General features: G+C 49.7%; 1 protein-coding gene across 1 annotated transcript in view; it reads left to right on the top strand.

Annotated features, from left to right (window-relative positions):
* The window catches only part of LOC146784520 (disintegrin and metalloproteinase domain-containing protein 9-like), a 1,652,657-nt gene that overhangs the window by 269,313 nt on the left and 1,365,373 nt on the right, over window positions 1-17,971 (top strand). The window contains exon 5 of the mRNA XM_085632972.1: window positions 5,594-5,670. Within this exon, the coding sequence (XP_085489098.1) occupies window positions 5,594-5,670 (77 nt within the window). The remainder of the gene's footprint in view (window positions 1-5,593; window positions 5,671-17,971) is intronic.

The raw sequence follows: 17,971 nt of genomic DNA, 5'->3' as shown, positions 1-17,971 counted from the left end.
TTGTCCCCTGTTGCAGCTCCTCTTTGCCCTCTGTGATGGAGCCTCTGGCGATTGCCCTCAGACGACCGATGGAATGTTGGGGAGTCCGGCTGGGGACTACAGTTCATGTTGTGTCCATGTACGCAGATGATACCATGGTTTATCTCTGACACCCTGGGACAGCCGTCTCAGAGCTCCTCCAGGAGCTCACTAGTTTTGGTGAATTTTCAGGACTTTGCCTTAACCCGGGGAAATCTAAATGTTTCCCCCTGGGCAGACTATGAGACGTGGGTAAGAAGCCCTGCCTATAGTAGGAATGAGCTGGGTCACTGACACTGTCCGATACCTGGGGGTACGGCTGGTACATACGCAGGAAGCTTACTGAGAACATAATGTGGGGAGACGTGTGGAGGGAGTTAAAAAATCAATTGAGTTTTGGCAAGACTTCCCCATATCCCTAATGGGGCGGATTGCCCTACTTAAAATGGTGGTTCTTCCGTGCTGCTTATACGTTCTGAAAAACTCTCTCTATCGTATCCCATGGGTGTATTTTCGCAGGCTGGATTGACTGGTGGTGGACCTCTTGTGGGGCTCCAAACGGAAGAGGGTGGGGCTGGATACCCTGCAGAGGACGTGGAAACAGGGGGGGCTGGAGGGGCCCAGGTTCACCCATTATTATATAGCGACACAACTTCAGCATGCCGTACAGTGGCTGGATGAAAACGATAATTGGGAGAAGCGGCTACTGGACAGCACTCATGGACGGACTCCCCTCCATGAGTCCGTCCATGAGTGCTGTCCTGTTTTTCCTGTCCTGTTTTGGTCGGGGACAATATCTCCAGTATGCAGTCGCACAGGAGATCTGGCCAACATTTCTGGAGGGACCGCCCATAACTGCCACACTCCGGGCCCTCATTTCGATGGCTGGGGGCCGCAGATGGGTATCCTATATATATAGGGTGTCAAGAGAGGATTTAGCCACAGATCCGCCCCCAGTGTAGGCTAGATGGGATGGACTATTAGAAGAGCCCTTGACAGATTCAGAGTGGGGAAAGGTACACAAAGGGGTAAAACTATTTAGTTCTAATGTGAGATTTAAGTTTACCAAATTTTAATATTGTTCATCAAACATACTTGACCCCTCATACATTACACGAAATCTACCCGGATCACCCCAATCTATGCACCAAATGTGGTTCCCATGATTCCCAGTTCTTACACATGACCTGGTACTGCCCAAAACTGATATTATTCTGGAATTCGATCTTAGACCATTAAGGCAGGTGACTGGGTGGTCGATATCAACCTCCATCAAGCATGTGCTTTTGGGCCTTATTCCAAAGCCCAGGGGTAAGAAACTTAAACAGAGGTTCCTGCAGCTGGGACTGCTCCTGGCAAAAAGAAGGATTGCAATCAATTGGATGGGCTGTCTGCCTCCCGCAATGGACAACTGGACTAAGGGATGGGCCACAGCAGAACTAATCTGCATGAGGCGGGTCCATAGGGACGACAAATTAGAGGACGATGCGAGGGCATGGCAGGTTATGATCTCAGAAGTCCCCAATGTAGAGAGCCCCCTTTCGCATTCTACTGAGGGAACGCATTTGATCGAAGATAGGCCGGAAGAGGGATGACGGCCAGAGAACAATCCCGGTCTGTAAATTTACTTAAAGCCCGGAGGGTGGTACTAACTATTCCGTGACAAACGGTGCGGGTGGTGTTTCTCAATGTAACCTTGGTGAGGTTGGGAGGGGGGGGGGGTGGCTATTTATAGTTGAATTAAATGAGTTGTTCTTCGAAACTGTATTTCGGTCTCCAAACACGGCATGAAGTGGGTAGCACTAGAAATCGGTTGTGATCTGGTCATTACCAGATGGAATTGTACTGTTTTAGTCTGTGTATCAGGAACTAATGAACATGTACAATATGTAACTGGTGCCAGTGCTGTATTGAGCTATTGTTTGGATGGAAACTCAATAAAAATTATTACAAAAAAAGATATTCCAACTGTGTTAGAATGTCACAAACGTGAGCCTTAGCTTCATGCTTGATTGGCTATTGCGATTGTGGCTTCGGCATAGATCGTAACAGTATCTCATGAGTCGGTAAATCAACATACCAGCCCACCTGATTATGGTCACCCGCCGGGGGGGCCAAAGCCCACTCAGCTGCGAAAGCCTGTGCATGCTCCTCAGGGACGTAACGCAAAAAACTCGGAAGTATCATGTCCCCCCCTTCAGAAGTGGCTAGCATAAATGGTGGAGGCCAATCTGCCTCCGCTAACAAAATGTCATATGAAGAGGTTAGATTCTCTCATTAAACCGCCTTGATTGTACTCGGTATATCACCTTCAATTTGGCAAATAATCTCATAGAGTCTATCCGGGGGGGAGGGGCCACAACCCAGGTATCTGATGTTTCCACTGTAATGAATGTATCAGTTGCTGTCGCCTCCAGACAGGGACGCAGTGCCTCCCACACTATAGTAACCTCCGCTGCGCTGTTGAGCAGAGTCTCTGCCCATGTCCAGTCCAGGAGTCGCATTCTCACCGTCTGAGGCATATCTTGCTGTTAAAGCTGCAACCTTTTTCTTCTGATACAGGGGTCGAAAACAAGGCATCTCTTCTTATTTGGCTTAAACGTCAAACTGTCGAGGTAGATCTCTTGCCTGTTTAGTCGGAACTTTGTCACGATCCTGGCGCTCCCTTCCGCCTACTTGAGAGTCGGATGTGTCCTGTAAAGAACGAGGAGAGCGCTGATCAGGGACCTGAAATCTATCAGGAGTCTTAATTTACGCGCAGTCGCGCAAGTCATAAGTATGCTCAGAAGACTAAGGTGTAGTGAACCAGCACACGAACCTTACTTCTGCTGTTGCTTCCCCTGTTTTTTATTTTTCAGTTCTTTTTAGGAAAGAATGGGCGCCCGTCTTTATCAGACTGGGCTTTTTGTTGAGCTTGAGATTATGTTTGCGTTTCAGTAAAAGGCTGAACTCCCAGACTATTGCGGCCTATGGTCGAATAAGCCTTTACAATAATCTTTGGCAATTTGCGTGGCTTGTCTGCATCTGGTACAGCCTCCAAGCGATTTGCCACTTGAAAGTTCACAGCATCACCCTTGACATTGGCAAGGATCATATCAGCAACCACGTGGAACACCTCCACCAGTCTCATTACCAACTCTACAGCCGCTTTGGCTCTGTGTTCATCTTGAACACGTTTTATCGCGGAGGGGAGTACGGTCATGGAGGGAGTGCCGAAACACTTCGATTATACCGCCGCAAACACCTTGCCCCAGGTGTTACAATCAGCTAATTCGGGAAGTAAGTCTTTAGGCAAACTTATTGTCAAGATCCTGTTTCTCTCCACAGCAGTGGTATTTGGCAAAACAGCCTCTAGTTGTCCAAATTTCTCAACAAGCCAATAAGGTAACTTATCCTTTTTCTGTGGACGCTTGCCCATCACGGAATTAACCATAAGGGGACTGATGGTTATAGCACCAGGACCCACAGGTTGCACAGCAACGTCATGTGGTCCCACCTGGAAGTTGTGCGACATGAACTGTATAACAGCTCTATGCACGCGTATCAAAGAGGTATGTAATACACAAAGTTGCAGTTGCCAGATAATGTGGGCGTGTTGTATACCCAGCCAAAACGGGACATGTGGTCCCATCTATTGATAAAGGGCCTAAACGGACCGGCGTTATTGGGTGAGGAAGGGCACAGTTAAACTATATTTGGTGTTGCCAAGCCGAAAGCGGAACCTCGAGAGACCTATATGGCTGATAAACTTGCGGAAGGGCCTTGGCAGTATATTTGTGGAACAAATCATTTGTTCCATCCACCGCCGGAAAGGTGACCCAAGAATAAAATACCTCGAAGCCGTAAGCTGCATCTGCTCTACAACAAAAATAGGCACAGCACCAGTGTCGGGGACTCCATATTGAGTCACATAAGCTGTGACTGCTGCTTGATTAGGTGGCGTAATATTAACCGCCATACCGAATAACAAAGAATAACAACTTGAAGCGTGGCAGCGCAATATCGGGGTTAAAAATAAAGAGAAGAAACCTTTTAATACTTCAAGCTTGAAAGAACCTATAAAACATCAATATAGGAGGTTACACCATTACAGCTGTCTCCGGAAACAAAAGTGAGGGGTTTGTGGACAAGCACAACTCAAGAGTCTTGCGGATAAGAACCAGACCAAACGTTGGCAGCATCATGTTGCGGGGATTCTGCACCTACACAGAACTCGGTGTATAGGGATGTACCAACCTATCACCTAAGTACCCAAAATCCCAATATCCCAAAAACGACTAGCTATAGTATGTCATTCGTTCTCCAAAAATCATGAAGCTACAAATGATTAGACAACCCAGAACACAACACTCCTGACTCACCAGGAATCGCGGTAGGAAGACGTACCTTTGCGCTCTCTCACTCGTACTTGTCCACTATATGAATTGGCAGAGTCACTGTAATAGTTCAATATGTTTATTTTAACTATCATGCTCTACAATACAGTATACGAGCCACTACCAGCAGCAAAATGCATAAACTCAAGACAATTAGCATTGTTACAATTCCATAGAATACAAAGGGGGAAGTCATTTTATAAAGACAGTGGAATAAGGACTATAAGACCTAACCACCCTCCCCTTGACTGGAAGAAGTTTATTTATATAAAGGAAGATCTCTGGGCTTTGACAGCAGACCCCATACCTTAAAGACTGGATGTAAGGTTTACATCATAGGAACAGCATAGCTCTTCTCCATGGAAAGGCTTTCTCCAAGTGTGTGTTAAAACAACATGCATCCCGGTAATATCAAAGCACGAGTCTTCTGCATTTCAGCTGTGTTTAGCATGTTATGTCTATGTGCTAGGGACTGACCAGAACAGAATAACAAGGGGCATTGTATATCGACCTTATACAACGTGTTCAGACTAAACTCCAAGAACGCAGCAGAGAATTTGAAAAGCAGACGGTTTTCATGTGAACGCCATGAACAGAGTCTTGCAAAAATAAAGTCATGTAGTAACGTGCGCAAAAGCAGTATCATGGCAGCAAAGCGCATGCTAACTTAGCAATGTAACAACCTCAGACTAATTTCTCCAAATATCCCATTTCAGGTGAGAACAGCAGATACCAACCTTATTACAGATTACTGGGTGATATAGCAACCCAGTGGGTGCTGCCAGCCACAGGGTTAAACACTGGAGTTTATTTTTTGTGGGAGTCAAAAAGCTATAACATTACTTGTGTTGGATGTAGCTCAGCAAATCACTATTTTGCAGGAGATTCCTCCGACAAACACAAACAGTTTAGCTGCACTGCAGAGTTGTACAAAACGAAAACAAAATATTTGTGCATTGAGACATGAATTCCACTCTTCCCTCAGTATCTAATTGAAAGTTGTTTTAATTTCTGTGCATGTATGTACCATGGTCCTCTCTCTGCATTGTTTTAAGAAATAGGAGCTTTATGATGATGTTTTCTATTGTTCTCATATCATACCACAATGTGTTTATATATATATTTTAAATTTGTTCACAAAGTAAAAGAAGTGGCATCACAATGCTTCTGAGTTGACCAAAATACATTTTACCTTTCAGACGGATTGCTACTATCAGGGACATGTTTTAGATCACCCCAACTCTGCTGTGGCACTCAGAACATGTTCTGGGTTAAGGTACATTTTCGAGTTCTGTTATTGAGGCATTTCCTTGACATGGTGTCTTCCATAGACAAATGTTTACTCATTTACATATTCTTGATTCTTTTGTTGTTCTGTTTTGTCATTTCCTTGCAGTATGTTCAGGCTAACAAGTTGGACATCTGCTAATTAGACAGCACGTGAAAGCAGGCAGGTTAGCTGCCTGACCCAGATGTGGCAACCACCTTCAACCCACAAAACCGTAGAATGTAGACCTTGTGACCACCCACCAAAACAATCCACCGAGCCCCTCCCACCTTCCCTATTCCTTAGCTCTGCTTGTTGCTGTCGCTGTCTCTGGAGAAATGATAAAGTTCCCTCAGTTAACTAAAGGGATTGTGTAGGCTGACCCAGGCCATGCAGTGTCCTAGATTGGTTGTGCTGAACTCTCATGATTTAGCACAAGCCCCCTTTTTACCATCATTAGTTCATAGAATGCAGACCAGAATCATAGTTGTGTGATAAGAAGCACTGTATAAGAATCAGCTTCTACCACCTACTTATTCCCCGAGAGTCCACTTGCTGCTTGTCATGTACAAATTTGGGAGCCACTCCATTCACATGATTAAGTCAGAGGCCCTAAAAGAGGTTACATATTTAATACCTAATCCTGTCTGACCTAGTAGTAGCCACCCCATTTGCCTTGTGAGGCAATAGGACAACTGTGTGATCATCAACTAGACATAGTGCTCTGATTAACTCCTTCCCCTCCGGATCTGAAAGCTACACTTCTTGCAGGATCTGAGAGAAGGAAAGAGGCATTTATCTTTTTGGGGCCTCAGACGTGCACTGAAACTGCCCTAATTGGTAGTGGCTAACCCACCTTTAGCAGCACTATTGTCCACACAATAGATGGAGGAAAATGTGACCATCTTCCTCAGACCAATACTAAAGTTCATGGGTGTGCTCCAGCAAAGATTGAGTGACTCTTCTGTTCAGTTCATCTTGGACTTTGAACAGTCAGACATATAATATATTTATTGATCTTTTAATTCTTAATGTGGAACAATAATATTTTCACACAAGTGACCACCGGACGGACCTGGACCCAATCCCAAGGACTGTGGCAACCGCTGTGGAGCTCAGAACACTACTGTGTAGTAGCTGCTGCTGACAGTGTCTCAAGCAGAACACTGGAGCCCGGGCAGTTGCAGCACGTTTGTCGCGGGAGTCGCTGTAACCACGAAGCAACCCGTAACTTAATTGCCACTCTGCTCGCCTTACAAAGTAAGTGTGCCGGTGCCCTGGATCGTGTATAATCTCTCTTTCTGATGGATACATCTGCCAGTGGATTCCTCACCTTGTGAATATCCCCTGCGCCAGCAACATTCGGAAACTTTTGTAGCAGTCCACGCCGATGGGGTCGAAGATGACGTCACAGAGACACGGCTCCGCTCGCGACTCCACTGACGTCACCGGCTCCATAAGAAGACCTCCTCGGCGTGATGACGTCAGTTCCCTTTTTTCCGCGCCGACGACGCCAACGGATTTCGGGAATCGTTACTGGTAGCTTTACCTGTTACTTTGTGTTTATTTCGAAGTTTCTCTGTCTTTCTTCGAGAATGTCGGCAAGGAAGTCTGGTTTCAAGCCTTGCCATGAATGTGGCAAACACATGTCCATCACTGACCCGCATGACGACTGCGTTTGGTGTTTGTCATCGGACCACGATGTTGAAGGATGTTCGTGTTGCAGGAAGATGAGCTCAAAGGCTCTTAAGGAAAGAGAGGCAAAGCTCTTTATCGCCCGGATGAAGAGAAAGGAGAAAAGAGGTAGAAGAAGATCCAGGTCGAGGTCGGCTTCCAAGTCGACTTCGGGACATGCTTCAAAGAGCAAGAAGCATAAGAAGAAAAGGAGGCATTCGTCTCATCACAAGGCCTCGACGTCGAAGTCTAAATCACCTGCTCGGCGTCGAAGGGAGTCAGTGCCTCCTTCTCCTGTTCCGGCTTCGCCTCCCGTTCCATCTTCTCCTGTGTTTTCTCCGGCTCCGGCTGATTCGCCGGCGTCCTCTCCGGCGCCGATGGCTTCTCCAGGTCCTGCAGGTCCTTCGGCTCCGTCTCCGACTCCGGCCCAGGATGAGGATGATCAGGTTCCGGGTGAGTCTGTGACGCCGCAAGTTCCACCGTCGGCGCCGGCAGGCCCGAGTCCGGTGTTACCTGACCAGTATCCGGCTTTCCCTAATCCAGGTCAGGACCCCTCGCAGTATCTCAATGCGATGTATGGGGTGTTCTCACGGGCCATGTATTCCTCTGGTGCACCTATGGGTCCGATGGGTCCGATGGCTTTTAATCTGGGAGTGCCGCAGGTTTATCCTCAAGCACCATTTATGCCTTTCTTCCCAGCGACGCCGTCTTGGCAGATGCCGGCGCCGAAAACATCGACGCCGCTTCCCTCTTCACCGGCGCCGACTCGACCTCGTTCGACGCCGGCTGCTCCAGCTGATCCGCGTTCGACGCCTCTGCCGGCGCCGTCGGATTCGATCACGGCGCCGCCGACGCCGCAGGTGCGGATCCGTTCCAGGAGGGAGGCGCAGAGAGTGCTGGAGGAGAGGAGCTATCTTATGGATGAGGCTGAAGAGGGAGAATTGGTCGAATCCGATGAGGTGTTTGACGAGTTGAAGGAGGCAAGTGGGTTGGATTTGTCTCCGGAGTGGGAGATCACTCCTCCTTCAGATGAACCTTCTAAAGACGCGGCTCCTTATCATGCTGTAATCAGAAAGGCTGCAGAGTTGTTGGACCTTCAATTGCCATCTGTTGAGTTCAAGTCCAATATCTTGACTGAGGTGTTGCACTCTCCAACTGCGGTGTCAGAGCCGCTGTTGCCTTTTAATGAAGCAATATTGGAGCCTGTGTTGGATGTGTGGCGCAAGCCTTTTTCGGCTCCTGCGGTGTCCAAGGTGGTTGCAAGGAGATATAGGGTGGCTCCGGGGGATCCTGAGTTTTTGTCATCACACCCTTCACCTGAAAGTCTGGTCGTTCAGGCTGCTTGTTCTGGACGTTCAAAAGGTGCGTTTCCTCAGGTCCCAGGGGACAGAGAGGCCAAGAAGGTGGACCAATCAGCCAAGAAAGTCTTTTCTTCAGCCAGTATGGCATTAAAGTCTTCTAATGCGACTTGTTTATTGGGGCGCCATATCCATGCGCTTATGGATTCAGCTAAAAAGTTGGCACCGAAGCTGTCGGAGGTGGATAGGGCAGGCTTCAGTGAAGTACTGTCGGATGCCCAGGCGGCTGCTCGCCAGGTTATACAGAGTGGCTTGGATACAGAAGACTCAGTTGCCAGGGTCATGGGGTCTTCAGTTGCCACCAGGAGGGGTGCATGGCTTAAGTCCTCCGAATTTTCTTCGGATGTCCAGTCGACCTTGTTGGACTTACCTTTTGATGGGTCTGGTCTGTTCGGGAAGAAGGCTGATGCTGCTCTCGAGCGCTTCAAAGAGAGTAAGGCTACGGCTAGGTCGTTGGGCCTTCAATCCCAGCCGAGAGGTACTTTCAAGAGGTACAGAGGTTTTGGAAGGGCGAGTTTTCGTTCTTATAGACCAGCCCAGCAGCAGCAGCAGCAGCAGCAGCAGCAAAGCTCCAAGGGATATAGAGGAAGACTTAGAGGTCGCTCACGTGGCCGTCAACTCTCCTCCTCCTCTTCCTCTTCCTCAGCCCCTCCCACCACCGCAAAACAGCCCTAGATTCGACATTCCGGATCATGCTGGTCCTGTGGGGGGCCGGCTTACCCATTTTCTACAAGATTGGGAATCGGTTACTACAGACCTTTGGGTTCTGGATCTTGTAGAAAATGGGTACGCCCTTCCCTTTCGGGAGTTCCCTCCAAATTACCCTCCTTGCCAAGGTGCTTGCTCGGAGGACCACCGTCTTCTCCTGCAGGAAGAAGTCCTGAAGTTGTTTCAGAAAGGGGCGATAGAGGTGGTTCCGGAGCAGGAGAGGGGTCAGGGATGCTACTCCCGGTATTTTCTGATCCCGAAGAAGGACGGCAGATTGCGTCCGATACTAGACCTCAGAATCCTGAACTTTTACCTGAAACAGGAGAAGTTCAAGATGCTCACCCTTGCGCAGGTTCTTCAGGCGCTGAATCAGGAGGACTGGATGGTGTCGCTCGACTTGCAGGATGCGTATTTTCACATCCCCATCCTGAAGTCGCACAGGAAGTATCTCCGTTTCACGGTAGGATCGCAACATTATCAGTTTGCGGTCCTCCCGTTTGGTCTTACTTCGGCACCTCGAGTCTTCACAAAGGTGACGGCAGTGGTGGCAGCCCATCGCAGAAGATCGGGAGTTTCGGTTTTCCCTTATTTGGACGACTGGCTGATCAAGGCGGAGTCGTCGGAGAAGGTGCTGTGTCATCTGCAGGATACAACTCGGCTGTTGTACAGATTGGGTTTTTCGATCAACGTGCCCAAATCTCACCTGGTGCCCTCTCAGCGCAACCTGTTCATAGGTGCGGTACTGGACACTACTGTGTGTCGAGCATTCCCTCCTCCTCAAAGGATTCTCGACATACAGGAAATGATTCCTTTGTTTTTCAGCGGAGCGGTTGTTCCAGTTCTGAAGGTCCTTCGCCTGCTCGGTCTGTTCGCTTCCTGCATACTGTTGGTCAACCATGCACGCTGGCACATGAGGGCGCTCCAGTGGTGCCTCCGCAAGCAGTGGTATCAGCACAAAGGGGATCTCAGGGAGTCTGTGAGGATCTCCAGAGAAGCTGCAGCGGATCTATCTTGGTGGAGCGTGGAGGGCAATCTGTCTCAAGGAAGGCCCTTTCATCTACCTCCATCGGTGACCACAGTGGTAACGGATGCATCCACCTTAGGGTGGGGTGCGCATCTGGGGGATCTGGAGATCAAGGGTCTTTGGTCTCCAGAGGAAAGGTTGCTTCACATCAACCTTCTGGAGTTACGGGCGATACGCTTGGCGCTCAAGGCCTTCCTCCCTTCCCTTCGCGGTCAGTCTGTTCAGGTTCTGACGGACAACACTACCGCGATGTGGTATATAAACAAGCAGGGAGGAGTGGGGTCTCTTTGTCTATGCAGAGAGGCCCTGCGTCTATGGTCCTGGGCTCAGGACCATCGGATTTGTCTGATGGCGAATCATCTGGCCGGGGTGCTGAACGTACGTGCGGACAGTCTCAGTCGGCAGTTCTCTGCCGACCACGAGTGGAGGCTCCATCCGGAGGTAGTTCGTCACGTCTTTCGGACGTGGGGAACTCCTCGGGTGGATCTGTTTGCCACTTTCGAGAACGCGCACTGCCTGTCATTCTGCAGTCTCCAGTATCCGATGCAGGGGGCGTTGGGGGACGCGTTTCAGTTGAGTTGGGGCTCACGACTCCTTTACGCGTTTCCTCCCATACCCTTGATTCCTCGGGTTCTGAGGAAGATTCGCCAAGACCGGGCCCAAGTTATATTGATCGCCCCGGATTGGCCAAGAAGGGTGTGGTACACAGATCTTCTCCACCTCTCCTCGTGCCCTCCGCTCCGTCTCCCTCTGAGGGCAGACCTCCTCTCGCAGTCGGAGGGGCAGGTTCTACACCCCCACCTCCAGAGCTTACACCTTCATGCCTGGAGATTGAACGGGGCAACCTGAATTCTTTTTCTCTCCCGCCGGATGTGGTGGACGTTATTTTATCGGCCAGGCGACACTCCACCAAATCCATATACTCCTATAGATGGTCTAAATTCGTTCTCTGGTGTGGAGAGAGGTCAATTGATCCCTTGAAGGCTCGTTTGTCTAACATTCTGCAGTTTGCCCTTTCTCTTGCTCAGCAAGGCTTTGCTGTGGCCACAGTTAAAGGATATTTATCGGCTCTGTCGGCTTTTCTATGCCTGCCGGATCAGCCGTCGTTGTTTAAATCACCTATTGTACTTAGGTTTCTTAAGGGCCTCACGAATAAATTTCCTCCTACTCCCTTTATTGTGCCTCAATGGGACTTGAACCTTGTACTGACTTATCTTATGGGTTCTCCTTTCGAGCCCTTACATAAGTGTCCCTTGAGACTGTTGTCTTTTAAGACGGTTTTCCTCGTTGCTATCACCTCGGCAAGGAGGGTAAGTGAGCTTCAAGCTCTTAGTTCAAAACCCCCATTCTTGACTGTGCATGCTGAACGAATGGTTCTCCGGACCAGGGCTGCGTTTTTGCCTAAGGTGGTAACTCCCTTCCATCTGGGGCAGTCCATTACCCTTCCTACCTTTTATCCTCCCCCTCACCCTTCCAAGGAGGAGGAGAGACTTCACCGCTTGGACCCTAAGAGGGCGGTGAGCTTTTACCTGGACAGGACTAAGGACTACAGGATTGATGACCAGCTCTTTGTGGGCTTTGCTGGCTGCAGAAAGGGTCGTGCGGTGCACAAGCGCACCCTTTCAAGATGAATTGTGCTATGCATCAAGATCTGCTACTCCCTAGCTGGTAAGGAGCCTCTGGAGGGTTTAAGAGCTCATTCCACTAGAGCAAAGTCTTCTACCTCTGCTTTGTCTAGGGGTGTTCCTGTGGAGGACATTTGTAGGGCGGCAATTTGGGCCTCCCTTCACACCTTTGCAAAACATTATTGTTTAGACTCTGAGGTGAGGAGGGACGGACATTTTGCCCGTTCCGTCCTTCAGGATTTTCTGGTATAGAGGGATGGACACCCTCCTCCGGGAGTGGGGACTGCTGTGGAATCTATTCACAAGGTGAGGAATCCACTGGCAGATGTATCCATCAGAAGAACAAGTTACTTACCTTCGGTAACTCTTTTTCTGGTGGATACAGTATCTGCCTGTGGATTCCTCACTGACCCACCCGCCTCCCCGTTGTCCATCCTTCTATTCCAGTGACTCTATGACGGTAATTCTATTAATGATTTCAAATGTATTTATGACTGTCAAGGACATTGGGTTATTTCTAGTGCTTTGATGTTTCTTTTCCACACTGTGTGTGTTGATATGCATATTGTGTACTGTGTATGCTGTTTATGTACATATTGCTGTCAGTCCGTCCGTGTGCCTCGAAGGCACGGAAAAAAGGGGCGGAACTGACGTCATCACGCCGAGGAGGTCTTCTTATGGAGCCGGTGACGTCAGTGGAGTCGCGAGCGGAGCCGTGTCTCTGTGACGTCATCTTCGACCCCATCGGCGTGGACTGCTACAAAAGTTTCCGAATGTTGCTGGCGCAGGGGATATTCACAAGGTGAGGAATCCACAGGCAGATACTGTATCCACCAGAAAAAGCGTTACCGAAGGTAAGTAACTTGTTCATCTAGTCTCTGTGTAACAGCTGAAGTACACTCTAGTCCGTGGTGTACTGTACTTTTTGGGAGCTGCGCGACATCGTTGAAGTTGCACTTACTATCGGTCAACAGGGAGGTAGGGGGGAGAAGAAGGGTTGGGGGTGTTAATGGACCGCTCGGGGCATAATGCTTTTTGGCATCCGTGAGTCCAGTGGAGGAGTACTTTTAAAAACAGTTGCTGCCGGTTTGACCTGTGCCTCTTAGCTGCCGATCTATGAAGGCATACACAAGTCAGCTGTGTTGACTCTTAATTTTAAATTTGTACAGCTGATCTGTTCTCCTGGATGTGAAACTGGGCAGGTGGCTCAAACCGTTTCGGGGAAAGCCAATGAGGTTTTGTAAATTTGAGCACAATCAAAGGCCGCCTTAGATTGTAATGTAATTATGTTTCATCATTTTCACACTTGGTAACACATTCCACACAAATATACTCCACACCATGCCACATTGTGTGGAGAGAGTTCCTGACGCAGTAACTCTCTTGGGCGCCATCAGTACGTCCCTCCAATCTTCCTCCTCTAAGGGGCCCACCTAGCCCCTAGCCCTTCCACTGGGTTCTAAGCCACTCAAGCGTTGTCTGGGTGTTGTTGGTTAGTGAACAATAGATGCGGGAGATACCCCCCTTCCCTAGGTTCCCCATCATGATTTTCGCCTCCGGTGAGCTGTATTCCAGTAGCGTAGTGCCGCCCGATATGTGTGTGTGAAGGGCATGGCGCAGCTGCAGGTACTTTTAAAATTGGGATGGGTGCAGGGAATGCCTCGACTGCAGATCTTGGAAGGAGCGTATGTGGTCGCTGGTCCATACGTCCCGAGCTGGGAGATCCCAATCAGGTCCCAGGACCTTAGAGCGCTAACCTCCTGCAGCCACGCACCTTGCCAGAGTAGAGTGCGCTGGGTCAGTTTGTTTGTCCACTGGGTGTGGCGCAGCGAGGCAGGCCAGGAGGACAGATTCTGTCACCCCAGGTAGTGTTCTATGTATGGTTCCCGCATACAATCATCGAGAGAGGCCCAGCTCCTCCAGCTCGAGTCTGTAGGCCGGGTCTGACCACCCTTTGTTAAACCAATCATACAATACAAGTAGGCGAGTCGCCAAATAGTATAAGTATAGGTTGGTCATTCCCATACCCCCGTCATAGGGCGGGAACCGGCAGCAGGCCATAGCTATGCAGGGTTGTCGGCCGCCCCAGAGAAATTTAGTAGTTAAGTTGTCGAGATCCCTGAACCAGGCCCACAGTAAGCAGATGGGAGTGTTCTGGATGACATAAATGAATCTGGGGAGGATCATCATTTTAAATAGGGCGACCCTGCCCAGGGGGTTTAGCGGCAGCTTCTGCCATCTGCAGAGGTCTTCTTTAGCTCGCTTTACCTGCGGGGTTACGTTGAGGGACCAGGCAAGATCAGGGAATAATGGGATCCAGATCCCCAAATACTTAAAGGACTGTCGCCTTATGGGTATTGTGGCTTGCCAGTCGAAGCAGTCCCTGGTTAAGTGCAGGGGGAACAAGACTGAGTCGCCGGGGTTAATTTGCAGACCGGAGGCCTTCCCGAAGGAATGCAGCGCCCTAAGACAGTGGGGGCCAGATTAAGCTGGCTCTGCAAGGTGAAGCAGGACGTCGTCCGCATATAAGGCAATTTTGTCCTCTTCCGAGTTGGGCCATTTCCAAATCTGGATGCGGTTGTCCGACCGGATGAGAACCGCTAGGGGTTCCATCGCTAAAGCGAAAAGGAGGGGTGAGAGGGGGCATTCCTGCCTCATTCCTCTGCTAATGGGGAACTCCTTTGACAATACCCCACTGACAAGCACTCATGCATGAGGCCGAGAGTAGAGGACCCTCACCAGCTTGCGAAACCGAGGACCGAACCCCCTTTCGGCCATCACGTCATCTAGGTATCGCCAATCCACCGACTCAAAGGCCTTTTCAAAGTCAATGAGAAGAAGTGCCAAGTAAGGAGTTAGTAAGTGGTTGTTCGCTAGGGACAGATGGAGATGACAGAGGCAGTGTCTGGTCCCCCGCGCAGGCATGAACCCGCATTGATTGGAGTGGACCAGTTTGGTGAGATAGGGTTTCAGCCATTTGGCGTGAAACACAGCGAATATTTTAACCACCGTATTTATAAGGGAGATTGGGCGGTAATTAGCACAATTGGGTGACAGCCGTTGCGTGTTTGGAAGAACCACAATGGTGGCTACATTTGTCTCCGGGGGAAAGGAACCCTTCTCGAGGGCCTCAGCAAAGACATCAGAGTGGTGCGGGGTGAGGATCTCCCGGAACGTGGCATGGTACTCCAAAGGAAGACCGTCCAGGCCCGGGATTTTGCCCAGTGAATGTGCGCTATGGCGTCATTGATCTCCTCCCGGGTCATGGGGAGGTCCAAATCAGCAGACTCCGCTACGCTGAGGCGAGGGAGACGAAAGTGACCTGGGCTGAGCAGTTCCGACAGGGAGATGTCTGGGCGCTGCCTGGAGTATTGCCCTCGGTAATAGGAGGCAAAGGCCTGGACCATTGCGAGTGGAGAACGGTGTGCCACCACCTCCAGGATTATGCGGTTGGCCATAGGATATGTGGCTAGTCTCTGAAGGCTCTTCCCATTCTTGTCACCCTAGCCGTAAACCCTTGCCACTGAGGATCGCCACAGGAGCTTGGCAGCATCCAAGGAGAGTTGCCTGATTTTGCCCCTCAGGCATATGAGCTGCCTCTCTTGAGTTTGGTCTTGGTCCTCGGGAGGACGTTGTTCGAGAGGCAGCGCTTGGGCCTCCCGCAGGGTGATTTGGTGGGTTTGGGCTTGCCACTTGATGTTCAGCTGGCCTTTGGCGAAGCCACAGATGGTGGCTTTGCTCGCCTCCCAGAGAGTGCCTGGGGAGGGGGCAGATCCGGTATTGGTGAGGAAATCTTGCTGGAGCTCAACCCTGATCGCCTTTTTTAGCTCCTTGTCCTGGAGGAACCACGCGTTCAACCGCCTCATCTGGCGCGTAGAGTTGGGAGGATCCCCAATGTGTAGAAGTACAGGGGAGTGGTCCGAGATGCCCCTCGGGAGGATACGGATGTCTTCAATCATTCGGCAGTCTGTAGGGGGATGAATAGAATGTCTATCCGGGCATGGGTGCAGTGTGCAGCTGATGTATGTGTGAATTGTCTCTCCTGGGGGTGGCAGATTCTCCAGGCATCGCACAGGCCCAGAGGCCCCGCCCAGTTAGCCAGGTGTTTTGCTTGTGTGATATTGGCAGCGGATGGTGGGCTTGCAGTGTCAAGGTTGGGGTTGAGAACTGCATTAAAATCGCCCTCAACTATTGTTGCACCTAGGGGCAGGGATACGATGAGGTCGGTGGTATGGCAGAGAGTTGCTGTAAGTCTTAAAGGGGGTGAATATATAGAAACAAGATTGAGAGGATTGCCTGGTAACGTACCCGCCAGAGCTTTGAAGCCACCTTGGGGGTCGTGGGTGGCCTGCGTGAGCACAAAGGGGGGATTGCGCCATATGATTGCCACCACCAGAGAGCCCCGGGCAAACCCGGAGTGCCAGACTCTGTTGTACCCATACCTTGCTAGAAAGTGGGCACTGATTGCCCAAGAGATGAGTCTTCTGAAGGAGGAGAATGTCTGCCACCTGGCGTTGAGCAAAGCGTAGGACAGCCGTCCGTTTGATCCTGTCAAGGAGTCCCTTGACATTCCATGATAAGATACAGAGGGAGGGTCCGCTGTCGCTCACACATGACGGATGTCCCCAGTAGTTCTCAAGCTTGTGTAGCCAATGGAAAAAATGTTTTATTAAGGCATGTAAATGCATATCCCTGCTGGTTTGAAAGGTCTCTTTGATGTTTTGGTTGAACATAGTCTCCTGCAATATAGGGGAGTGCCGCACAAAAACCATCTGTTGTGTGCAGATTTATAGAAGATGTATTTGTGATACAGTTCGATCGGTTTAACCAACTTTTAACCATGGGGTGTCATCGTTAAGGCCTGTCTCCCATGATAGACCCAGCGTTGTTCCCGTGTGTGAAGTCTCATTTGTATGTTAGGGATGCTTGGGTTAATTCTTTCAAAGACGACCCATTCCAAATCCCCTTCTCCATGGCTGTTTTCAAGGTAGTGAAGTGTCAGTTTGGTGTTATTCCTTTTGCATCTGATGATGCTCCGATGCTCATTGATTCTCCTTTTAATCTTCCTCGTTGTCATTCCCACATAGAAGAGGTTACGGGGGCATTTGATCAGGTAAATGACATTTTCGCTGTTAGTTGGTAAGATTCTTTAGGATCCAGGGTTTGCCAGTTCATATATCCACTTCCTTCGTGTGGCGGGTATACTGACATGCCACACAATCGCCGCATGGGTAGTGACCCACTGGTCGTTGGTGGTCCCGTAAGGTTAGCTGGGTCTGGTTTGGTGGCAATGGTATTTTTGCATGGACCAATTGATCGTGGATGTTTGAGTTCCTCGTGAATACGAACAGTGGTATCGGAGAGAGCGAGGACTGCCAATAATGAAGCATGACACCTAGTGGTGTGTGAGGCCAGTCCTTCAAATGTTCTAAAATGCCCAGCACCGCACAGGAGAAGGTGTAGTATACCTTTCTCCACCTTAGAATCAGAAACCAATTCAGGGTAGCTTCTTTTTGTGTGTTATGTTATGTTATGTTAATTACATTTTAATGCGCACAGCTGCTCCAGCGAAGGAGCGTCCTGGCGCAGGGAAAGGAAAACACCACATAACACAGGATCCGTCGACACGGAATAAAAAATAAAGACAGGAAATAATTAAAACAGAAGGGTTTTCAAAGCTCTGCGGAAGGACAAAAGGTCGTTCGAGAGCCGAATTTCCAAGGGAAGAGCGTTCCAGAGGGTTGCGGCTTTCACACGGAAGGAGCGACCCCCCATCCGACTAAGTCTGAAACGGGGGACGACCACCAAGGACTGTCCAAGGGATCGTAGAGAACGAGTGGGAACGTAAGACGAAATCAATGAGTTAAGTATTCCAGGTGCCAACTCTCTCAGAATTTTAAAAACCAGGCAGAGAGCCTTAA

Source organism: Triturus cristatus, chromosome 11 (assembly GCF_964204655.1).
Source record: "Triturus cristatus chromosome 11, aTriCri1.1, whole genome shotgun sequence".
Taxonomy (NCBI): domain Eukaryota; kingdom Metazoa; phylum Chordata; class Amphibia; order Caudata; family Salamandridae; genus Triturus; species Triturus cristatus.
This window is presented reverse-complemented; position numbering and strand designations above follow the sequence as displayed.